We start from the raw sequence: 25,271 nt of genomic DNA, 5'->3' as shown, positions 1-25,271 counted from the left end.
ACAGCCCCCCCCAACAGTGCGCTGTCACTGAGAGGAAACCTCTCCCAGGCAATTCTTGTGGGATTTTTGCACCCATTCAATTATCGGTACCAAGTTTTGGGTAGAGGGAGACACCTGGGACAGGCTTTCAAATACCTAAGTGTTTCCTAAGAAGTTTCAAATATTCTTTAGAAAAATAAAAAGCAGGCTAATTTTGATAATGACAAGAATGCCTGGAGAGAGGAGCCTAGTGCCCAAGTAACCTGAGAAGAAACTCTGTGCACTAGCGTGAGGCTGCCTTTGTGCCCACAAAGATGTCACTCCAAAGGAGTAATGGTAAACATACAGTAAAACTCATAATGAAAAGTCTGGAATGCCAAGCAGGAACACCCAGACTTTCAACTTTTAGGGCATCTATTTTCTACTCGGACTGCAATAGACAGTTTGCTTGCTTTACTCACAAGATTTGCCCAGGAAGCAGTTATAACAGGGCTAGGATAGGACCAGGGTATGGGTGAGGATGCATATTTGCTAGTAAATTCTCCGAGGCTGCCTGCTGAGTGCAGGTGGAAGAAGCCAAATGCAGCCAGGTACCATCCCCCTGGTTCCTGAGCTGTTTCAGGTGACCTCTGTGTTGGGAAGGTGGGTGCAAGATGACTCCTCCATCCGTATGATAGTACCTTATTCCTTCTTTACACATTTGTAAATGACTTAATGCAAATAAGGGGCCTGCTCACACTATAGGACCCCGCAGAGGACATGCGACAGGTCTGTCATTGCCTCCCCTGTAGGTTCACGGAGGGAAGAGAAGAGCTGGTAGGGATCCTGGGAGCCTGCCTTGCTCTCCTTGCTCACATGTTCATTGCAACCGGACAGAGGAGGGCAAAGCAAATAAAATAATAATGTAATAATCAAAACCTGTCAAGGAGACCCTAAGTGTGTGCGTGGTGGGAGGAGAGGCACCAGTCTTAAGGGGCAAACCCTGATGCCCGAGCGGCTCTTTGGGCTGGGTAGCGAAGCGCTGCCCTCAGTGCAGGCTGGGCTGTAGCTGTTGCAGTCCAACCTCTGCCTCCTGTCTGCACAGGGCAGCACACCATACAATGTTCCCAATTATTCCCATTTCCAACTGTCAGGGGCATCAGTGGCAGCAAGGCCAGGCCCTGATTACGGGAATATGGACAAACATGTGTGTGCGCTCTCCCACCCCAGGGCCCCAGTTGCCTCTGTTTCTGCTCTTGAATGCTTCTTCTCTCTCTAGCATGTTTCTTTAATGATTAGGAATGTCCTGCAAACTAGTGCATGTTTTTTTTCTTGGTGATTTTGTCAGCTGTGGAAAAAAACCCACTCCTCTGAGCAAATAAATGAAAGAAAAGAAGAATCCACATACTTGCGGACAGCACCACATAGTCTACTGAAGTCCTCAGAAGCACAGTTTGTGGAGACCTCACAAAGCGCCAGTTCACAAATTCTAAGTATTCAACATACAAGGAAATGACATGTAGGTGTAACAAGTCTTGCCCTTAATGTAAAATGTTGAGGACTATTGACATCAATGCCCACTTAGCCTCTGTAAACTTTGATAAGAATTGCATATGAGAAATTCATTTCTTCATCTCATAGTTAAGAAGAATTGCCTGATGATGACTCACTTGAGCACAGCATTGTCCCTTGAGACAGGATACAAATAGCCATAGGTACCTAATTTCCCTGTAGCTGCATAGCACCTACAACCCATTCACGTCCTGTGAGAAGACAAGAAATGGAGATTTAATTTTCCCCTATCCAAAGTTATTTCTGTGCTTAGTTCAGGATCAAATGAAAAAAAAAAAAAAAAAGTCCAGCTCTTTAGTTTTGTTCTCAAAGCTTTAGTTTTCTATCTTACACAGTAAGCTTTTCTCACGAGATTTCATTTCAAGTTGGTTTAAATACCACATGATCAGATGGCCTCAGAAGAATTACATCATTCTGGTAGAAACATGTGAGAGTAGCTTTGCTGAGTGTTCCCTAATCTCTAGCATGATTACTTGTGACAAATATCTGCGTTAAACCAACTACACATTAGAATAGTAAACTAAAACTGCTTTCTTTGTCCATCTCCAAGCAAAATATTTTTACCTAATTGAAGCCTGGAACTGGTTGCATTGGTGGACTTTCTGATGGAGACCTACAACTTAAGCAAAGAAAGGAATCCTATTATTTGCATGCATTTGTGTGTTTTAAGACTGTTCGTGAGTGGTAGGAACTGTACATCTCCTTTCTCTGGATAGCTTTATTTGGGCACTTTAATCATGCATATCCAGCAACTGAGAATTAGGGGAAAAAAAAAATAAAAAAAGCGTGCTTTAAGCTACCTAGAAATCCAAAGATGATAAATTCAGCTATTTGTTATCTGAATCACCATCTCTTACAAGTATGTATGCCCAAAGGACTCCTGCTGTTATATGACAATGACTCAGCATGAGAGCTCATCCACATCAGGCTCAAGTGGCTTTTACTCATACCTGTACTTTTCAGTCTGCCTTATCATTTCTTGCTCTTCTCTGTAAGTAGAGCCAGTCCTATCGAATGCTGAATGCTTTTAGAAGGACCAAATGCAAAACTATGTAGTCAAAGCTAGAACTTGTCTCAGTCTTTAGAGAAGCATTTAAAATGTCTCTATCGGGTCTGTCTTTTCCTAGATGTAACAGACTGGAGGTGACTTATTTAGGCACATATCTCTATGGGTGAGGTGAGGCGGTAAGAAGTAGTGTACAGTCTAACTGCATCCTACCAAAGTCTCAGGCTAAATGACTATTGAATCCTAATTCATATGGAAAAATCTATATGCATTTCAGGAAGTGTCTCCTGCCGAGTGTGATTTAGAGCTCCACTGTAACCGTTACAGTTGCACAAAGGATGAATGTGAATCATTATGTCAAGAGATACAACAAGAGTGTGAGAAAGAAAACACCTTAGTCCATCACTAAATAGCAAGCATCACCTATCAAGGTGACTGACGGCAGCAGAGAGCCCAACCCTGCTAGCATGAAGGCTGCTAGGAAAAGAGTTGCAGTTAACACACAAAAATCCAAGGACAAATTCCATTTGTAAAAGCATATTAATGACTTCATACAGCCCCCATAGCAGTCTTCCTCGCCATGTGAGACGTTACTGGGGAATCTGTTTCTTTAGTGGTGGGAATTGATTTTAGTGGTTTGGGAAAGCACCATTACAATGCTCCCATATATCACCTCTCCTTTGAACAAGAGCTCTGGGTGTAATGCACGATGTAATGACACTCACGGGTTCGCATATTGTATGCAATATATATACGCCCAAGATACCAAAACTCATGACATATTTTGGCAATCTTTCTCTTTTTAATCTTTTGTCGCACAGACTGTCACAATGTGCAGTAAGCGAGGCAATACTGGCTGCACAGTCCACTTTTTTTTTTTTTTAAAAAAGTGGGGTGTCACGTTAGGCTCTAAAGGGCTTGGCATCTGTGGCTATGAAAACGTGAAGACAGATCTAAGAGATTTATTTTAAAATACTATTTTTCAAACTACTTTTTAAGAAAAAATAATTAAGGAAGTCTCTCATAATCTGCATATACCAAGCCTACATTAATCCTCTTTACAATGCTTAATTTTTATTAGGTAAGTCAGAGAAACAACTCGGTGAAATCAAACCAAAGTTAATCATATTTTTAAGGCATTTCCAGTTAGTATAATTTACCATTAATTTTACATTTAAATTTTACTAGCCTCAGCTTTTTTGCCTCAAGACCTGTTCAGAAAGGTCCATAGTGTCTGAAATGGTATCCCTTATTTTACTGAAAACTTTCTAAACAGAGTACCCTTCAGAAAAGAACTTTTCCCTACAATCGCAATATTTAATCAGCATTCCCTAATCAAATCTGATAAAATCAAATGGCGCTGAAGAAAAAAATCTCCCTCAAATTACAAAACGCAGTGTGAACCTTCGTATGGCCAGATAATAATTTTTTTGTTTTAAATAAAATTCTGACTGCTTCATTTTAAGCCATAGCTATAGTTTATTTATACAGTGGATAAACAGAACGACCATACCATGGTAAACTGCATTCAAGGATTTCTTTATGCAAGGTCTTCCCAAGTGGAAGATTATTCTGTAAATGCAAATGGAGTCTCCAGGCAGTATAATCCCTTATTACAGATTTCAGGTTGGACTGGGACAGTTCTGCATAGAACAGCTGGAGGTCAAACCCATTATCCAGGGCTAAATCAGTAAGGTATTTAAGAATTTGTGGAATTTTACAAACTTTTGTGAATTTTGAGTACTGAAGGGTATGGGAGTTAATCCCATACATACATTATGAGTCAATGTTCCTGACCTTTATTACTGTCAGCAAGTGTTTCTCCACTTACTTTGAAGTCACTGGAGTTTAGGACATGTTTTTCCATCCCCTGAAGAATTAGCCTGGCGCATGATTATGAGTGCGACCTTTCATATTTTGTTTGGCAAATATTTACGTGACTGGATTTTGCTTGAGGATTAATTGTTCTTTATATAGACACAAGTTTAGTCATAGAAATGAGGTTAACCCCCCTACTGTTCTGTTTCTTGTTGACAAACAACCACTGCAATTTACAGAGAAATAATACAGGCAATTTCTTTACCTCCAGCAAGATAAAAACAAACTCCCACAGCACAGTCTCCTATTTTCCCATCCTCCTTTTCACTGTTTTTCTCCAACTGTCTTTTCTTTAACCTTTCCTTCTCCACCCTTTCCTCTGTTTTTTTCCCAATTCCTACTGTCTTTTTTCTACTATTCATGTTGTCCCCAGTTTTTTAATCCTCCTCATAGCCTTCCTCCTCCCTAAAAGTCTGCTTTTACTCCCTGAAAATGGAGAACAGGGGTTGTGAGAAACTACCACAACTGTTGCTGGCTAAAGGGAGATACCCAGACCACTCAGACTGCACCTTCAGATGGAAGATTTTTTACATTAGTGTTGCTCTGTTATTCTGACATGTTCCTGCTAAGAACCATAGAAATGATCAGCAGTAAAAAACAGTTGAATTTCCTTCTTTCTGGGATGGCTTCTGGGATGGCCCCAGAGTGAGCCAGTCCAGGGTCAAAGAGCTTGGGGGATGCTGGGGGAGCTCAGGTAGGAGGCTGGGCTCCAGGACCCCCTGCAGTTGTGAGTAAAGGGGGATAAACAGCCAAACCAGCAATCCAGTGAGACCTACAGAGCATGGGCACTTAAGCAGCACTGTGAAATGGGTTCCCATGCTCTTACCAAGGTGATGAATGGGTCTGCTTCATGCTGGCCTTGGGGTCTGTGGACACTGGCCAGCTTTCAGAGGCAGCACTCACAATCTGGGTCTTCAGGGGTATTCAAACTCTCTCAGAAGAACTGGATTTCTAAGACTAACTCAGCAGCATTTGTAATTGCAGTTAGATTGTAAGAGAAACACCAAATACGATTCTTAGTTTACAGCTGGGAAAAAATGGAGAAGAAAACCGCAACAAAACATCCTATTTCTTAGCATTTACTTTGTGTCTGTGGTAGCACTTTCTGTATGATCAAATCCAGTATTATTCTGTAGAGCCGATGTATTTCCCATGCTAGTGTGGGTTGCTTACAGCAAGGTAGGTGAAAAAAAGGGATATTGTGTGTGTAACCAAAGCAGTGAATACATACATCTCTTTAGCATGTGTGAACAAACTCAGGCCAGCAGACTGCATGACAGAGAGCAGCTGGAAGAGAACTTCTCATGATCTGGCTAGCATGTGGCGACATAACACCGATACATCTGTTTTATGTCATGCTGCCTTTTTTTTTTTTTTTTTTTTTTTTTTTTTTTTTTTTTTTTTTTTTTTGTGTAGTATATTCAAAGGGAGAGAAAAGCCCATTTCAATGATGTCAACAGAATGCGTTCAGCCCCTTGATATCCCAGAAGACAGACTGGACAAGCGAGATTCACACTGTAACCATTTAGGTAAGTGTTATTAGATGATGTCATTGCAGTAATTACAGAGGTGTTGTCTTCACATCATTAGGTCCTGTCCAGTGTCCTTTTTCCCCCTCCAGCAACACAACTGAGCCCTCATGAAACCTGATAGATTACACCTTCTGCTGAGACTTCTGATGCCAGATGGAAAGGCAAAGAGAGTTTTGCCTGCATATAAATATTAACTGAAGCTCTAGAGCAAAGTTAATTAAAGAGAAGAAAGGAAAAAGAGTCATTATTCTTTTCCCCGGTATAAAAAGTGAAGCAGTTTCTTCATTTATACCACAATAAACTGAAAGCTAGGATATAGCTGAGCCTTCCGTCAACACATTTTCCATATGCAATTTCAGTAAAATATATAAAATACCCCCTTTGCCTCCACTGGGGTGGCTTTCTAAATATTTTTTCTCCTTCATCATCAATCTGTTTCCTCTCTTGAACCTATTTGATGCATAACTTTTGCACTGAGAGTACCAGAGGCATCTTTGCTTCACCACACTCCTAAATACTAGACTTCATACTTGATAGATGTGCTCTTTGCATATTCATGGTCTTTGCCTCTGCTTCAGATGCTATTACTTCACTCCCGTCTTGCAAAATTGTCATGAAGATTTAGCAACCCAGAAACAAAATCTATTTGCTCGTTGTTACCCTTGTGATGAGAATAATGAAACAAAAATGCAATTTCACTTGCTTGTCAAAAAAAAGTGTCTTACTGCAGGCAAACACAATTTTATAAACTTTGTTTATCTGGCCTGCAAGGAAGGTATCCTAGTTCTGCCTCTGCCACATGGCATTTCCAGCCACAGGCACCACTATTACAACTGCTGGTATACCAAACATAATTGTTCCATAAAATTATTTAAATAAGTACAGACCAAGTCTCATTGTACAGTCAGGAAACTGAGGCAGCAGGAGGTTTAAATGAGCTTATTAGGACCATGCAGGAAGCCTGTGAAGGCCAGAAAAAGATCCCACATCTTTCAGGGACTTCGCCTGGAGGTCATCCTTCCCACGTCTACCTGCAGGCTCACATGCCTGCTTCAGATAGTGTGAGAGAGCCTGGAATGAAGTCCTGTTGCACGCAAGTCTGCAGTGAGGGGTTGGGTGGGGGTAGAGGGTCCTGCGGAAGCCAAGCAAGCAATTTTTAAGCAATCAAAGGATTGGTTTGTGTGGTGATACTAATAACAGGCTAAATTCAATATTGTCAGCTTGCGTAAGCACGCAGAAATGCAGATCCTTGCAGAAAAGCCATGCTGACCATCTGAGACATCTGAGTCAAGGCTTGTTTTAAGGGAAAACCAAAAATCCAGTGTAATGTTATGTAAATCAAAAGCGAATACCAACTGCTCAGTGGCTCTGGAAATAAAGCCAACTCTTCAACAGAACAATATATTAGCTTGGTTTACCAATACCTCAGGCTGACCCCACACATATAAATCTTTCCTTCACAAAAGTGCCTTTGTAACTCTTGAAGACACAGCCCACACAGTTAGTGCTGAACGAAACAGGGATGGCCATAGGACCTCTGCACATGATGGGGCAGCCTTCCCTCTGCCGTGTAACACACAGCTGCCCACAGCTCTCTCCCTCTGCTTTATGTCTACCACCTACAATGCAGAAGGACCACCTAAGTCCCTTGACTCCCACATAGTATGGCAGAGAGGCCTCTTTTGCTGACTTTCTATTTAAGAGATGTTTCTCCCAGGCATTTTCATTTATTTGGATAAAAACAGTATTATTAAAGTTCTTCTTTTCACCATCTGGTTTATTATTTCCCCTCAGTTTCAATTTCTATTATTTTTTTTTTCCCCAGCAGAAGATCTTTCAGAGCAGCTGATTAAGAGCTGTGACCTCAAAAAGAAACCAAGAAAAAGTAAAACCATCCCAGCTTCCCAAAGCACTGAACAGGAACAAAAAAAGCCAAGGAGAAAGGATACACCGGCTTTACATACCCCACCACCTCTGACAGGTGAGCAATACATCTCCTGACTCTGACATCCCAATTCAGCTGAGGGAACTGAATCTGGGCAAAGGTGTGGAGACACCTCATTCACTTATGTCCCCTTGGATGTGGGCAAGAACACAGCTACATGCCATGTGCACCTGAGAAGGTAGGCAAACAGAGGCTGAGTTTCTCAAAGGCATTCCCTGCTAGACGAGGGGTTTTCTCATAGGTCTAGGAATACCAAGATGAGTGGGTGTGTGCTCTGGAAAACGTACTCCCTTGAAGCTCATAATCTTGCCTTTATGTGATAAATGATGTGTATTTATCTCTAGCTGCTGAGCTATGCCAGATGTCCCAATTCGATCTGGTCCAAAATCAGAAAGGATCCAGTTCAGCCCCTGCACTTTCTTGCAAAACTCGCACCCAGTGTGCTCAGGGGGAGGCTGAACTGGGATAAGGCTGGGAGGAGACCAGAGAAACACACAAGCTGGCTGCAGGTTGCTCTTCCTGGAAATCACAGGGCTCTTGTGCTTATGGGGAATCTGGCAAAGGGCGGGTGTTTCAGGAAACCAGAAACCATCATGGCAACAAAAGGGCTCCTTTTAGGAGGCTCCGTGCTGCTGTGAATCTACAGACATCTGAAGTTTGAGAGCCAAATGCCACCAACCTGGGGAAGGGAAGAATGATCAGGAAGGAGACTGCCACTGAAACCTGATGATCTTCCAAGATCAGCAGTGGGAATAAATGTTTGTTGCTTCTCTCTGCTAACAAGCACTCCTTGTTGTGCTCTCCGTGGAGATAGTTGTGCTCTTTTATCAGCTGCACTGATTTCTTCCCATGCTGCACATACACGGAGGAGTTAGCCAGTAACTACTTGCACGGTCCCCTGCGTACCCACAATAATACACCCAGGCAAAAACAAGTATCTGAGATTTTCCAGTGTTTGCAATCCAAATACTGAACTCGACTCTATTCAGCTTTTGCATGTGTCTTCCCCTCAATAATTCTCTCTTAAGGAAGAGTGGCGCAGAGGCTGGAGAGCTGCATTTTGTGCCCACAGTAGCCATATCATAAAGAAAATATTGTTTCACTAGTTAAAACAGGCCATTTCTGTGTGGTCACATTGCTCCCAAGCAGAGGCTGAGCATCCAAATGATTAAGCTACTTTGATAAGATGTCTAAGCTTCTGGAACAAAAGATTGCACTCATCTTTACCATAATTTCTGATGGGCTGCAGTTTAGTCCACTGAGTATAACCAGAAGCCAGCTGGCCTGATGGCATTACTGTAGTCCATGGGATATAACTGACTTGGAGGAAATGTGTACCGTTGCAAAACCTGAAGAGTAGGTACAACATGCAGAGCAGATCATGCACTCATGCAGCCTTACTTGAGAGTAGTCATTGGGAAAGTTACACAGGCACAAATTTCTTCAATGTAAACAAGGCTGAAGTGGCATTTTCTTTTTTTTCTTGCCTTCAGGCATACTCTCAGACTTTTCTGATAACCTGCTGAAAAGGTATGGCATCACAGAGAAGCCACAGAAGGAGAGAGTGAGTCCAGGCTCTCAGATCACCGAACTGGAGCAGAAAAAGCCCAGGAGAAAAGATACGCCTGCAATACACATCCCACCCTTGATAATAGGTGAGAAACTTACTTAGGTAAAGGTGCTCCAAACAGGAAGCAAAACGGGTCTACTGTCAGAGGTATGTTTGGGAGGAGGCTGGAAGGAGATTGCTCTACCTCGTGTACTTAGCAGTTCCTGCTGAACTGGACCTACTTGGTCAAAGTATAGCAGTGGTGGCTCATAGAAAGTCTCTTCCATATCCTCTGCTCATGCTCTGGGGGTAAAAGGGAAGGGGAGTAAGAGAAGGCATTAAGCTGCTTGATTATCTCTTGCAAAAGTGATCCTACTTTTGTGAAAGTTCAACTACTGCCCTGCTTTTCAAACCTGAGCACATGCAAATTTTTAGGTCATCGGCAACTAACTTGGCTCACACTGCCTCAGACAACCTGGAGCAAAGCTGATTAACCTCCCCTTAATGCCACAGTCCCTGAAGTGAACTGAGGAAACCAAGCTGTGAAGAACTTCTCGTTAACAGCACCTTAAAGACACTTCTGTGCTTCTGGCATAATATGCAGTGCAGCAGCTAATTTGCTTGGTGACTGTATGAAGTCAGCCAGCCATGTTTAGGTCCTGAGATCCTCTCTTTGTTGTGTTTCCCACATTTCTCTTTCACAGAAGAGCCTCAATTCATCAATATTTCTGAAGGTCTTTGAAGATGTAAAGCATTGTGTAAATGTTAATTACTAGTGCTAGCTAGAGATGCAGGAAACAGTGCAAGTTTGCAGGCTGTGCACCAGCCCTTTCCAGATCACAGGATGGAGCAAAAAATGAACAAATGAATGAATGAAAACCAACCAACCAAACCCCAGATCCAAAACTAATGCCAAAACAGGAACACACTGGTCCCTTAAGAACCTCTCGTGCAAACCAGTTATGCAGTGGGCTGGCGCTACTGAGCTGTGAGACACACTAACTGAAGAAGTCCTGAGACAGGTACTTCGGCCCTGAGTGACTAAGCAACAGCTCAGTACATCAAGCTCCCGAGTTTCAGGTATACTTTGAACAGCATTTCCTGTATCAGGGGCAACAGAGCCAATGTGTTTGATTGCCTGAATTTCATTCCCTCCCTACTCAAAGGATGCATATTTTCTTGTCAAGATACATACCAACACGCAGCGTTCTGCCAGCTGAGATTCACCAGCGGTGGCTCTGTGACTTGCTATGAAAAAGTGACTCATTGTGGCTGAGGGCTGGTCCAATATTTACTACTTGTTTACTTTCAGGGTTGTCCCATCAGGTAGCAGACAGAGTACAAACAAACAGAGCTCTTGCGGAACTGCTGTGCAAAATAGAACCTGAATTATAGACTCGGAGACCTGAAAAGCCCCATCAGGGCTACATGTGTTAAATAAATATAGACAGGCCTTTCTGTCTCCCTGTTACTGGCGTTGTTGCAGTAAGCTGCACACTCGATGCTGTGTGTATCCCTTGTGACCTGCTAATGAGGATTGTCCCTGTTTGTAACATTTCCCCTTCAGATCCCTCCCAAATGCCACTTCCAGATGCCAATTCAAAAAACTCCATTTAATTGTTTGTAGTAACAGAGCTTAATTACTAGATTATCTTTTTAAGCAGCTGTCCACACAAATAGCTTTGTTGTAAATGTAGCTAAAAATGGCACCTGTGTTATCTCTCTCCATTTTGACCAGCTGGTTGTGAGCACTCTAGGATGGTCCTTCTCCTTTTTGAGTGGCCAGAGAGATTTTCTATTGCAAACGAAAGTAAGTCAAACCAACCATACAAAATGATGAAAGTCAGTGGAACTACTGGATGGCACATGATCCATGTGATAGGTAGAATCAGTTTTACACCTTGCGAACACCCAATCCAAATGGGAAATGTAGGTACAGAAAGGAAACTTCTAAATTAGGATCTGAACGTTACTGTGTGGAAGAATCCATGGCTACCTGTTGCCTGCAGAAGGAGACTAAGGAAGTCAGTCCTTAGACAGCTTAAATGTCTAAGCCTGGGCATCACAAAATTCTCCCCTACAAGGTTCAGACTGCTAAATGTTCAAACCTTCAAAATCCTACTGAAGTGGTGCAAATAACATCTGTGCCATGTGTGTATAAATGAGCCATGAGCAGAGGTCTCCTCCAGAGGCCAGCTTCCTTTCAGTCACCCAACCCCTTGGCTTTCTGAAGGGATTAGACCAGAAGACAAAATATCACAATTCTAATGGTCTTTTTTATCTCAGTTGACAGTAAATGAATTGAATCTGATCCAAGGCCTGTGCTCAGCTCTGGGACACTCTGTTGTGTTCCCCACTTAGCAATATATTTAATTAACTGAAGTATTTCTGAGAGCTCTTAAGGCCTGTGGGTTTGAGCAAGAATGTAAATACCTGTGTAAATATGGGAATGCAGTTCTTGAAATGTGGCTGCTTAGGGTTTCTTAATCAGATCAGAGATGACTAATAAAACCACAGTTTCAAACCCGAAAATCTTGAGTGATGTAGGAAAAGCACAGCAGTTTAATGTCACCTCTTGCCCCTTTCCTGTGCAAGGGATGTGACTGGAGCACTCCAATACTCTCCCAAACTAAGTGCAGTTGCCCGTAGGCAGTCAAGTGGAATTGGTGCCCTTATAACCCAGGAGGGGTGGCTTGCCGGGTGGCACCTGACAAATGGTTGATTTAAGCCAACTTCTTCTTCTGCCTATATTTGAGCTTCCTAACGGAAGTTCTCAAGCCTCTGTGAGCCTTTGAGGTCCTATTATCTAACTAAAAATTGGAAGTAGTTGCAAGTTTTGTTGGGAAAATATGACTACATTGTATTTCTACTCTGCTTTCTTCAGTTAGAACCCTTGGCAGATATTAACAGAACAACCTACCAATCCTTAAAACAGGTCTGTGGGATGAGCTGCATTTCATAATACATACAGCTGGCTAAAGAGAGGTAGGGAGGCTAACTGATTTAATTAAACAGTAAATAGAGAAAGACTGACTTACAAATGTTCCCCAAATCCAACATGGTGCTCATTCTTTAAACCCAGAATTTCCAAACCTCATTCAGCAAAGCACACTTTCTCCACAAGTGATCAGTGGCTTTGTATCAAAGAAAAAAAAATCCTTTCCGAGTGTTACAGAAATAACTCTAGCTTTGGCATTCCATTTGTATCCCCCTTCTACTGTTTTGCATTAAAAGGCTGATTTTAAAGGCATGTAGTTGTCCTTGGAGTTGCTGGTGGTCCATGATCTGGAAAGTTAACAACCTGCAGCTTTAGGCCATGTCCTCCTCTGTGCTTTGAATCCTGAACTGTGCTAGAAACCTTTTGGAATTCATCAGTCACCAAAGTGATTCATAGATAATGATGCATCATCTTGCAACTGATTGTGGTAAGCGCCTGACACGCTGCTGATATGGGTCCAGCTGAGAGCTGGGGACCTCTGCTTGGCTGCTACCTTCCAGCTGTCTCTAGCATCTGCTCTGAAAGGTCTAGTTTATTTGCTATAACCGGGCCATCAGAATTACATAAGCACTTCATAATTTAAATGAGAGCAGAAATGATCATAACACATAGCACAGGTTTATTTAGCTTACTTTCCATATCTCTGAATTTATCCAAAAAAACAGGTTAGCGCTCATCAAATGATCCATTGTAGCTTCACATTTTAAGCATATTTTAGTTATGTTTTCCCCATTTGTCAAGTACTCCATGATGAAAAAACAACCGAAGAACTCCACTCCCCCACTAAAAAAACCACAACCCAAACCCCAAAGGCAACAGGGGGGAAAAAAGTTGTCTCTATGAATAGAGGTCTGGGTGGGGAACATTTACATCCATCTCCATAAAATTGCAGTTACTCTTTGCAGTTAAGAATGGCGATTACTCAATTGCTGCTTGAAGAAATGAAGTCCTTTGTGTTTTAAAATAATATTCATTCACTTCTTTCAGTTTATCTTATGGTCCCGTTGAAACTAGCCGGTTCACAAGAACTGCATATAAATGAAGCAGGAGCTAACTTAAATGAAGGGCAGTATAGGTTAATATTTTCATTAATTCATCACCTCTGGAAAAGATTCCAAAGTTGAAGAAAATCTTCCTGTGTGGTATTGCTCTATTTTCAGACCTCGTCAAGACTGAAAGCCTTCTCTGTGAGAGGGCTTTCGATGCAGAAAGAGGCAAAACAGGTTGGTTTGAGAGAAGAACTCAGCTGGTTAGCACAGACTTAGAGCAAACAGTAGGAGACCAAATTAGGGAGAGATTTCATTGGTTTCCACACAATGGTAACCCTCATCCTGTTTTTAGACTCTGTTAACCTCCATACCAAGGAATGTAGGCATAAAATGTATCTTACAGGTATATATGTGTATATCTCTCTCTATATCTCTTTTTACTGGGAACAGGCAAAAGAGCACAATCTGTTAAAACAGGGATCAAGAACACTTTCTACCTAATGAAGAGAGCAGTTACAGTAATAGTGATATCTTGGTTTCACATAAAAGCCTCAAGATCTGTAAGGGTGGATTTACTGGTTTAACTATAAGAGAGAGAAAGAAAGAAGTTGGAGGGGAGATTTGTGGAAAGTATGATCCACAACCTGAGTCTGTTTTCACATTGATCTTAATTTGGTTGCTTTTGCAATGTATTGGTGCTTTATAACTTCAGTGGGGATGGCACTTGGCATGTGGGTATTCTAACATTTGTCTCTTCTGGCATCTGCAAAATCTAAGTAATATTGCAAAAACATACATAAATTGACTCTGTCATGATAATCACAGTATCTATTTCATCATGCAAGCTTTTTCCCTTTTATAGCTTCCCAACGCTTTTAACAAACAGGTTCCCGGATGAAACTTCAGCGTCTCTTCTCACAGGCAGCAGAAATACTCTGGATTTAAGAGTGCCTAATAATTTTAGCTAAAAATGTAGTGATCCAATTCTTGTTCACTAAATATCACGAGACTCATGTGCCAAAGTTAAATGAGGAGTAACTCCCATAATGTCAGAAAACTATGTTAGGATAAGGAAATTAGAGAGGACTGATAAATTATTCTTATCCTGATATTTTCTAAAGAAGTAATATTTAAATCAACTGCTTTTTTTCCTCTCTCTCTTTTTTTTTTTTGTGTGTGTCTGTGTCTGTGTGTCTGTGTGTGTGTTTCCTTCCATTTTTAAGGCACTAAGCTGCTTACAGAAGACAAGCAAACAGTGATTATGGAAGATGAAGAAAAGGATGGAGACACAATCCCCAGTTAAGATTACAGTGGTAGTTCCAATAATGCTGTGTAAATAATTCTGGGTCATTCAAAGTGGCAGCACATAGAAAAAAAAGTCCTTTCATTTTTATAAATAATAATTTTCTCAAGCATGCACTTGAATTGAAATAATCTTCAAGTGCTTATCAGCATCTCATGAAATCCCAGCAATCATCATAAGGGATGATGACAGAAATTTCACTTACGTGTGGGGTTGGAAGGATTCTTTTGGCTTGCTAGAAGCAGCTTCCCAGGATTTTTGTCACTGAGGAATCTAGCAGTGTCGTGATGAGGGTTAACATAAAAGACACTGCCAAGCCAGTGTACCTGGAACTAGATACTAGAGCAGTTGGTAGCACAGAGCAGTAAAATATCAATTAATGATTCAAACAGCATTTTTCTCCTGACATTTTACCTCATTGTCCAGCTTTCCTCTGCTGGAGTAACACTGACAGCAGTGAAAATTCCCACATGCAAAGCCAATGGGATAGATGGAAAAGGTGAGAGGGCAGGAATCTTGAGTCCCTGAAATGCAAAGGAAACACTTCTGCCTGTATCCTCCCGTGACTTGTGTTTGTGAGGAGAAAAAAATAGATTTACTGTAGAATGAAAACATACAGCTAAGAGCTGTCAGCAATGGCACATCAAACAGGACGGAGGGCAGAGCTCTCAGAAGAGAAACATATGGGAAGTGCAACGCTTGCCTGTTACACCAGTGTAGACTATTGATTTTTTTTCTTTCAAAGGTTGTATTCCTGGGTTGGTGAAAGATAAGCTAGTTTGATAGTTGATCCTTTCACTCCATACTTTTTCTGTTGACATCTGCTTTTTAAACTGAGTTCTAGGTTGTCAGCTAGGAGGGGCTCTAAAGATTAAAAATCACAGTGGCAGAGTAAAAATTGAGTAAAAGGAATAGTGTTACTCAATGTACTACAAGGTGGAACACCACCACGCTTTATTTTTAATAGTTTACCTCATTGATTCAATCAAGAATTGTCTTCACAGCCAGCTACAGCCTTCAGCATCTGTACAAACAGAGACTGACACTTGTAGAATATCATACAAAATAGGTAGAGCTGGCTAGTTTTGTGCTTACCTTAGTAGTTCTGTGCTAGATGGAGCAGCACTGCCGCCTGGCCCCTTAGGGACCTCAGCAGAGAGGTTAAAGATTAACTAGCCTGGCAGACTGAATTTAGTCATCTTTTAACAGCCTTAGGCAGACAGCTGAGGAGCACACTAGTTTGGACTTCATCTGCCACGGTGACTGACCCAGCACCTTTCACAAGAATGCAGTCCATTTGCAGATACTCAGCTTCAAGATGTAACCAACAAGCTTATAATAAATGATCTTGTATTAAAGTGTATGAGAGGCCAGCTATATTATTAATGGGATGCCTGATACCTAGGAAGCGTACTATTTTTTTTTTTAATCCTGTTAATCTGTCAGTGAGCTGAAATTTTAAATATAATCAATCAATAGTTCATGTAACAACATTCATGCAAGGTACACAATAAAGTATGTCACAGCAAGTACATGACAAGAAATAAGTGCAATTTGAGTCTAGCTTTACCAGTGAAGTTGGTGAATATTTTCAGTGCACAGTATGGCAAAAGTGAGAGTGTGGGGGCCTGAGAAGATTCAAATGAACATCAGCAATGGATTAGCTGTGAAAATGCACGTGTTTAGACATGAAGGCCCTTAACAACACAAGGCAAGAGCACAAATAGGATGTAACCAACTCCACTGCTCTGAAGAGGATTTGTTCCCAAGCCTGGAAAATGCTGACACAGCTTAATATGAAAAAAAAAAAAAAAAAAAGCATGTTCTTCACCAAAGAGGAGTTATGATCCCAATGACATCTCTCATGGCACAGCAGCTTGATTTACCATCCCTGTATAGATCAACTTGAAGCCCAGCCATAAAAATGCTGCAGTATACATCATTTGCTGCAGTTCATTTAAAATTGCATATTCATAGCCTGGTAATGCAGCATTTACCTTTTTTCCACCCAAGAGCAACGTGAGTGACTAAAAAGTAATTTTTCACTTGATCAATTAAGTAAATAGGAGTTTTTGCAATGTTCCTGGGAAGCAGTGCGATGAATCATTTCTCAAAGCTTTCGCCTGCCTCATTGCACTCAGTGAAAGTGTTAAATGTTACTTTATTTGGGAACAAGATACGATCTTTTTCAAATCAGATAAACACCGCCCCTTCCCCCAGAACAAGGCCTCCAGGTGTTGCAGAATATGTGTGGACTCTACGATGTCATGAATATGGTTTATTGGGTTGGCTTATTGTTCAGGTTCTGAACTCTCCCATTAGATAGTGCTAAAACTGCACAAACTGCTCTCATAGGCAAACGGCTGGAACTGGTGTGTTCTGAGGCAGAACGGGTTTTGTACCCCATGTCCCCGAAGGTCCCACCGTGGACATTACAGCAAAAATTGAAAGAGACGGAAAACACGGAAACATACTAAGCCTTTCTGTAGCACTGTTAGAACTGGGATGCTTCAGACTGAAGTAATTTCCATTCTGTACACATAGGCATTGATTGCTTTAGGGCCTTGGTAGCTGGCTTGCATTCAGATCTTTAGGTGGAACTGCATCTCACCCCAGAAGTCTGCACTGGGCAGGACAACCTGTTCGAGGCCGTGGAGGGGGAATGAAGTGCTTCAGTCAGTGAATAAAAGACTGACTGACGTCAGGAGGCTGTTCATGCCTAGTATTTTTGGAGTGAATTCTCAATTAACCTAGAAACTAAGGGACAGGTCTCCATTTACAATAGAATTGGGAAAAAGGGATGTAATGGCCTTGCACTTTAGCAACTTTCAACTCGGGACTGCAAAAAGCCCATTACCCATCTGAAGGGGATGTAATGAGAATTTTTGTAGTGCTAGACATGAGGTCCATAGGTTAAGTGATTTACCCAGCTAAACTGAAGCAGAAGCAAATCCAAAGCAACCTTCATGATGCTATCATTTACACTATATTCACAAATAAAGCAGCATTTGCATGCACTGAGTTTAGCAACGCTTACACTGAAATTTTGTCTGCTTTAAATTTTGTCTTACTGGTTAATAATTTGATAATTGTATAATGTTTTGAACACTGAAATTAATATATGTGTTTAGATATCATAACATTATCCTCCTGCATGTCCTATGCCATTCAGAAGGTACTTCTGAGATTACATCTGTACACATGACCTTACAGTGTCCTTGTATGCAGAGACACTGCCCAGCAATTGCATCTACAAGCAAAAATTGAAAGTGCATGTTAGAAATTTTGGCTTCTCACTTGTATTTAGATGAGTTCATAAACACATATTATTCTGTTTCTTACATCCCCCAAAAAAGCCATAGACATCTTAGAGTGAGGTGGTACAAACAGAAATACCAGTATTATGGAAATAGAGTTCTACAAGTAGAAAGAGTGAACATTAAAAGCTAGTTTCTACTCCATGGTACTGGTTTGGGGTTCTGCAGGAGGAGCCAGTGTAAGTCAATTGGACCCAGGAGCTGTGAAGGGAAGCTTAATCCATCCTTATACCTGTCATCCTGAAGAGTCCTTAAAAGACATGGGCTGGACAGATGGACAAGCAACAACAAAATCAGAAAGCACATTACAGAAATAAAAGAACTGCTTTTGATGGACCATTTGTTATCGTTCTTACAGGTGTGATGATCCTGTAAAATGCAAGCTGTATATTTATAACTATGAGACACATTACCATGAGCTTTGGATTTTTCCAAGCTGTCAAGTCTTTTCTAACCTTCAAAGTAGGTTTTAGTCCCCCGGGTGGTCTTAGCGTCTGAGACAAAATTATACCTATCCCAGGTTTGGTTTTCTGTTTTCTCTTTAGCCTGGAGAAGAGAAAGCTTAAAGGGATCTTATCAATGTATATAAATGTCTGATGGGAGGGAGTAAATAAGAGTTGGGCTCTTCCCAGTGGTACTCACTGACAGGACAAGGGGCAGTGGGCACAAACCGAAATACATGGAATGACACTCACAAGCAAGAAAACATGTTTTTACTACTGAGAACTGGCACAGATGGACCAGAGAGGTTATGGAGTCTCTATCCTTGGAGATTTTCAAAACCAAACTGGACAGTCCTGAGTAACCTGCTCCAGTGGACCCTATTTGAACGGGCCAACTCCAGAGGTGCTGCCCAGCCTCAGTAATTCTGTGATTATAGCCCACGATCTTACCAAGGGAGCTGCTTAGTGGTGTTTAACAGGGCTGTGAGAGATCAGGATAAAAGTTTGGTGTAAAGGGAGAAGTACATACGAAAGGATAGTGAGGCATCAGCCAGAAGGACTTAGGCTGGCCAGATAACCTGAGCAACACAAGTGAACAACAGACCTCAACAAGAAGGAGGAAGGAGATGAGGAAATGGCCGGTCCAGAACCAGATTTGCTTTATGAATCAAACTGTCTATCTGACAGCCTAAGGAATTGGAAAGTCCCATTTAAGCTGCTGAGACACAACTCCTCCCTTCTCATCCCCTTCCTCCTCTGGCTTCTGCAATCACCCTTGAGGATGTTGGAGCCAATCTTCATTTCCAATCCCTGTTTGTGTAGACACAAATACAAAAACATAAGGCATGAATACTCAAGAATCTCTTTATGCCTCACTCGTGGATTTTAACAGATTTTTTAATTCAGACTTTAATGCTTTTCTAAAAAATAAAACAAGTCCCTCTCAAAAACCAGAGCACTGAACTTTCTTGCCATAGCAAAGTGATCCAGTGATTAGAGCAAAGACACAGTTCACAAATGGACTAAACAGAAAAAAAGGCTAAATTTGCAAATCTTGATAGTTACAATGAGTAATTAACAACAAATCTAAACAGCATCATAAATCTGATATTATGAAATTTTCCAAGAGGGACAGATTACTCAGATTTATTCCTATGCTGGCAGCAAGTGGTTATCTCAGAAATCATCAGTGCAGAAAAAGGCTGAGTGCATTGCAAAGCCAGACCTCCCCCAAATAACACAGATTTCATTTTTTAACTTCACACTTCGAAAATTTCCCTTTGGTGTACACTAGATGTCAGGGTTGGACTGAGAGGATAAGCCCATCCACCCATCACACAGCTCTGTGCATCAGGCTGGATGCCATCAGGACAACTAGATTTGCTCAGGAAGTATTTTTGTGAAGCACCAGATGTTTACAAGGAGCAGTCTGCACAAATATCCTGTCTCCCCCACTTTGCAGTATTTAATTCAGGCTGAAAGCTCCAGGCTTTAGAAGAGGGAAGAGACACCCCGAGATATCTTTCTAATAGCAGTGAGTATCTGCCAGTATTCTTCACTCTCTCTGGTTCCAAGAAAAATAAAACTCTGAACTGCTTGGGTGAACAGGTATTTTCTAGAGGGAACTCTAATAGACAGCAACCTGGCACAGCACGGACTTGGCTGGGGAAAAGAAGAACCTGATCAGAACTACATTAGATTTGTAGAAGCCACATACACTCCCCATGACCTTAGGTAGGTGATTTTGTGTGCCTTGACTACACAGCAATAAATTCAAGATGGCAACTTATCTCTGCTTCTATGGCAAAGGAGAGAGTGTGGACCAGGAGAGCAAAGTTAAAAATCACTCCCTTTGTGAGATGCTAGTGACACAAAAACAATGACCCCAGTAAACTATTGGTAATAATGACAGGGAAACAAAAAAACCAAAAAAAAACAACAAAAAAAAAAGCGCTTCCCCTTTTAACTGCTGCAAGTGACCTAGTGCTGTCCACTTGTCCAGAGAACAGTCAGGTAGGACTCTGCTAGGTTAAGTGTTAACCACAGGTGTCTTAAAGAGAAGGACATGACAGAGACAGAAAATGTGCTAGGAAGTATCGTATAATTTTGCATTTCTATACAGCTTATCTGTGTAAAACATTTCAGGGTATTCTACAAGCAAAATACATTTCTCAGGGAATTCCTGGAGATAAATCACATTTCATAAGCAGGAGGCTTTAAAATGCATTCCTCTTCTCATTTGGTTTTGGCAGTGCCCCAGCCTGGCTGCTGGAGTCACAAGTTCTGTTGGTGGTTAAGGTCAACGCCACAATCATGAAACACAGGGTAAAACAGGAAAAAATAAGTGAAACAAGGTGACATCAGAGCACTTGCCCAGTGAAGATGTCTAGCAAAAAGGTATCAGATCTCAGGGTGAGTGCACCTGGAATTGCAATGATTGCCATGGGGGCACTGTGCACCATAAGAACATATGGGATCAAACTCAACTAAATTAATGCCACAAAAGACAATCGGTGTTATTGAACATTCATCAGAGTTTGTGCAAACTAAGGGAGTGAGTGTTATCTGTAACACTGTAAAAACACCCTGGCTCTTTTAATGCAACAGCCAGCCGTGATTTTAATGTGACTGTCACATAGCAGTGCTACATACACTGGCTGCAGCAGTGTTGATGTTGGACACAGTTACAAACCTGTAGTGTATAACAGAATGAGAATTCACAGTGACTGAACTTTTAGAAAATACTAATAATAGAACTGGTAGGTAGCAGGGAAGCTTAGAACAGGGAGGGGTCAGCCTCGTTTTTATAGAAGAAATTTGGCCTCGCAACCTTTGAGACTTCTTTGGAGGAGCCACTAATGGTCTGCAGTTCTCTATGTTGACAAGGTTCTGCTCCAAAGGCTGTCAAAGCTACTGAGCTGTCATGAAAGAATATCATAGTATATTATCATAAGATGGGTAAATAATTAACAATGGGAGAAATTGGAAAAAAAAAAAAAAAAAAAAAAAAAAAAAAAAAAAAAAGAGTGGGATGAAATGGGCAGCATTCATAGTCAAGGAGGATTGTCCTCTTTGTTATTCAACATACTTACCCAGAAGATGTGATTTGGAAAAGCTGTTATAAGCAGGGAACACAAATGAATGATGTAAGGTCAAAAACAAAGAAGAAAATGAAGCAGCAGCAACTTACTTCAGTGTAATTTGACAAAACCATCACCATTCAGTGTTGGTATGTGTAGAACAATGCATATAGGCAGAGGTAACTCCAACTCCATCTGTGCATTTGGGCTATAAATTAATTAGGATTTATTATAGATAATTCTACAGAAACTACTACTCAGTGCTCAAGGAGGTTCAAAAAGTAAACTACAACTTTAAAAACTATTCAGAAAGGCATGGATGATGAATCAGAAAGTGTCATTACATTGTTTTATACATTTCTGGTATACCTGCATCCTGAGTACTGTGTGCAGTGCTCATCCTCTCCTTTGAAAAAAAGAGATTAAACCAAGAACAATAACAGAAAAACAAATAGAGAGGACCAGCAAGGAAGATAAAAACTAGAGTAGGTTTTCTTGTGAGGAGAGTATGAACAGGACAAAGTTCACTGGCCTGGAAAGGGAGATCTGAGGTGGTACATGAATCACCAGAGGTCTGGAGAGAGAGGGTACAGAGTTACCCACCACTGTTATTCACAGTGTAAAATTTAGGGGCAAGAGGAACTTTTTCAGAAGGTGTGTGTTCAGCTGTGAAACTCAGGCCATGGGACACCGTGCACCTAAAGAACATATGGATCAAACTCAACTAAATTAATGCCACAAAAGACAATCAGTGTTATTTAACATTCACTAGTTTGTGCAAAGAACAATTTTGACACTGTGCTATGTCTTCTTTTTCCAGTGAGTAAAGTGAGAGGATTCTTTGTACTCCAGCCTTCTACCTTCATCCTCCTGATTACCTATCATGCTACGACAGGAGGACATTTATTCTCAGTACAGCTAGGCAAGAAGAAACTTTCCCATGCTGTCTTTGTTGTCTTACCTGTGGTAGGCAGAAGGTCACATTGAGAACACCATAAGGAGGCCAACAACCTAGGAAAGCATTGGTTTCCTTAATTTGACAGGAGATAGCGGTATACAAGTACTTATTTTAAGATCACAGCCCAATATTTTCATACTAAGTGAGTGTATGCTGCCATAAGAAAAAGGCTATTGAGAACATTTCTAACAAAATGTCCATCATATTGTTCAGCTAAATCATACACTTGCTTTTATCTAGAATTGCAGCTGCTGTATGACACAGTATGGCCTGTGCAATGGTTACACAACGTCCTCCATCTGCCTGTGAAGAGCATCATTCCAGAAGATGCCTCTTTATCTCTTCTATTTCTTATTCCAGCTCTGGGAAATATGTTGTATCTTCTTCATCCTTTCCCTCTGGTCAAGCAGCTTACATCTCACTGGATGTTCCTCTGATTTCTTGTGGAAGGCTGGGAAATAGTCTCCTGAGCTGTGAGTGGGCCTTCTGAGGTGACACAGCTGAGGTTTGATGGCTGGTGGTGACAAAGGAAGAACGATTGTTACCATGCCTAGCATTCTCTTGCTGATGGACAAGAAATTAATTCCTCAGGAGCTGTGTCCATCCCACTTGGTACAGCCAGTCTGTGCAAAGGAGGGTTTCTCAGACTGAGAGCGAGGACTTGTTTGGGTTAATGGGTAGTTACAGAGGGTTAGGAAAAGGTACAGGGGGGAAAAAAAAAAAAAAAAAAAAAAAAAGATGTGAAAATATAAATCATAAACACAAAGGTAAAACTCTAGAATGAACCATAGACATCTCCAAAATTGAAATCTGGACAATTAAGCACTTCAGAATAATTGATCTTGAAATCATGCCCTTATTCTGACATCCCATAAAACTAAACCTTCTGACATCCCAGAAAACTAAACCAACACAGGCAAATCCCAAGGAATGTTCTCAAGGTTAGGAAACAACAGTTTAGACAGGAGATGGAAGTACCAAAAGTCTAAATGAAGAAGCAACTTTATACTTACCTATATACATGTAGATAGCTAAACACCTCACTGTTTTCAAAATATCGTTGAACAAGGTCATTTTACAGCAATAAATCTGGACTGAGATCACATTTCCCAGAATTCAGGAACAAGTGGGTCTGAGAGGTTTTGTATGATTTCCCAGTAAATTACAGGCCATTGTGAAAGTCACAAGTGGGCTACATATGAATCTATTCTCTTTTTTTTTTTTACTTTGACTATCTGAATCTGTCTTGCTTTCTTACATCTTTACATAGGTAAAGTAAAAAATTAAACATGATTATGACCAAAATGTATTTGTCTTATGCTTATTTATCACTTGTAATATAACCAAGTAATAAGTCAATAATTAGCATGATAAGCACTTTAAAAGAAAAGTCATTGCTCTCAGCATGAATCTCAAGAAGCGAAAAAGATTCCCCTGTGTGAGCTAGCTGAAATCAAATGCTAGAACAGTCACACTCTCATCTTGCTAAACTCCTTGAGTGATTAATTGTACTCTAAAATGTCTTGGGAAACAAAAAAACCTATGGATTTCATAAACTTTAGAAATACAAGTCCAGACTTCTGCATAGTCATAATCTTTCCTTGACATTCATTAAAAGCTTGAAAAATATCCAGGTGAGTTACTGTTCTTTGAGGCACATTCACTTTTCAGATTAATTCCATTTTCTATACTCAGCATGGATTCAGCCAAACTGTGATTGGATTTTATATTGCTCAGCATGGGGGAATGTTTGTTAACTGGAATTTTACTGGAGTTGTTGCCAGCAGAGATGACTTGGCTAATAGGTTTAAGGGGGTTTAGCCAGAACACTGACAGTGCTGTTTATCATTCTCATACAGGAGTTGATAAAGGGGATCCATGACATTTAATTTTTTCAGGCTGTAGTGACTCAAAGAGATGGGGAGAAGACTTGCTCTTAGGACTCTAGAGTTCTGTTCTCAGATTTCTCTCTGATTTCTTGAGTGACCTGGACTATAACATTCGCTCTAGTTTCTCCACAGGTAAAGTGGGAATAAAAATGAGAATACTTACCTCACAGGGTTTTTGTGGGCTTCAGTAGGTTATGTTTCTCAGGAGCTTCATTGTATGGAGTGATGCAAGTATTACAAGTTTCTAAACTTGTTTTTTAAGATCATGGCTGTCATCAGGGCAATGAAGGCAGAGAATAGGTATATGGGCAGTGCCAGCATAGACTAGAATAGCTGCACAGGTGGCATCATGCAGAGACTATCTGTGTGTTGTTTAGAGACTGATTTAGCAAGGAGCTAAGAGTGCAACTAGCCACTCTGTTTGCTCTGGCCAGTGGGACGTGCAATCAAGCATCTTACAGAACATCAGCCATGCAAACCTCACATTTGGCTAGGACAGCATCCACCCAGTACTTTCTCTTAGCCTTTCTTTGATATAACTCTTCTTTGGGTTCTTGAGAGAGGTCAGGACTCCCTCTAGTTGCTTGATATAAACATCTGCCCTACATCAACATTATGCCTTGATTTGCTTAAGATATAATGGCCATCACAGATGTAACAATGAATGCCAGAGCTGCCGCTTAGCAGACCGCTGCAAATGAATGTAAGTGTAGACTGCTGGGAAGATCTCATCCAGCACTAGTCCTCAGGTTCTGCTTGCAGCACCACAGTTAAGGGCTGCCAACCTCATACCACACTATGCCCTTTCTGCAGGACACAGACCTTTAACTGATGTCTGTATTTTCAGAGTTCTG

At 41.1% G+C, this 25,271-nt stretch overlaps 2 protein-coding genes across 6 annotated transcripts in view; one reads left to right on the top strand and one right to left on the bottom strand.

Annotated features, from left to right (window-relative positions):
• Positions 1-2,195: 2,195 nt before the first annotated feature.
• PPP1R17 (protein phosphatase 1 regulatory subunit 17) lies at positions 2,196-16,525 on the top strand. 2 transcript variants are annotated; one of them, XM_026844008.1, is made up of 5 exons: positions 2,196-2,214; positions 5,831-5,943; positions 7,775-7,927; positions 9,385-9,546; positions 14,651-16,525. In XM_026844008.1, exons 2-5 carry the CDS (start codon positions 5,862-5,864, stop codon positions 14,728-14,730), a joined length of 477 nt encoding a protein of 158 aa, XP_026699809.1. In that variant the 5' UTR covers positions 2,196-2,214; positions 5,831-5,861; the 3' UTR covers positions 14,731-16,525. The 2 variants fall into 2 exon arrangements, with proteins under 2 accessions (XP_026699809.1, XP_026699807.1); XM_026844006.1 differs by having other exon boundaries at positions 7,772-7,927.
• Positions 16,526-21,504: 4,979 nt separating this feature from the next.
• PDE1C (phosphodiesterase 1C) overlaps positions 21,505-25,271 on the bottom strand; it is a 318,823-nt gene continuing 315,056 nt past the window's right edge. For 3 of the 4 annotated variants that reach the window (XM_026844000.1, XM_026844002.1, XM_026844003.1), the window contains one exon: positions 21,505-23,042. In XM_026844000.1, coding sequence (XP_026699801.1) covers positions 22,873-23,042 — 170 coding nt within the window. In that variant the 3' untranslated portion in view covers positions 21,505-22,872. Of the gene's footprint in view, positions 23,189-25,271 lie in introns of all 4 variants that reach the window. The other variant, XM_026844001.1, reaches the window with a different exon arrangement.

This window comes from Athene cunicularia (genome assembly GCF_003259725.1).
Source record: "Athene cunicularia isolate RWA chromosome 2 unlocalized genomic scaffold, athCun1 chr2_part2, whole genome shotgun sequence".
NCBI classification, from domain to species: domain Eukaryota; kingdom Metazoa; phylum Chordata; class Aves; order Strigiformes; family Strigidae; genus Athene; species Athene cunicularia.
Note: the sequence above shows the minus strand (reverse complement) of the source record. Positions and strands in the feature narration are given on the sequence as shown.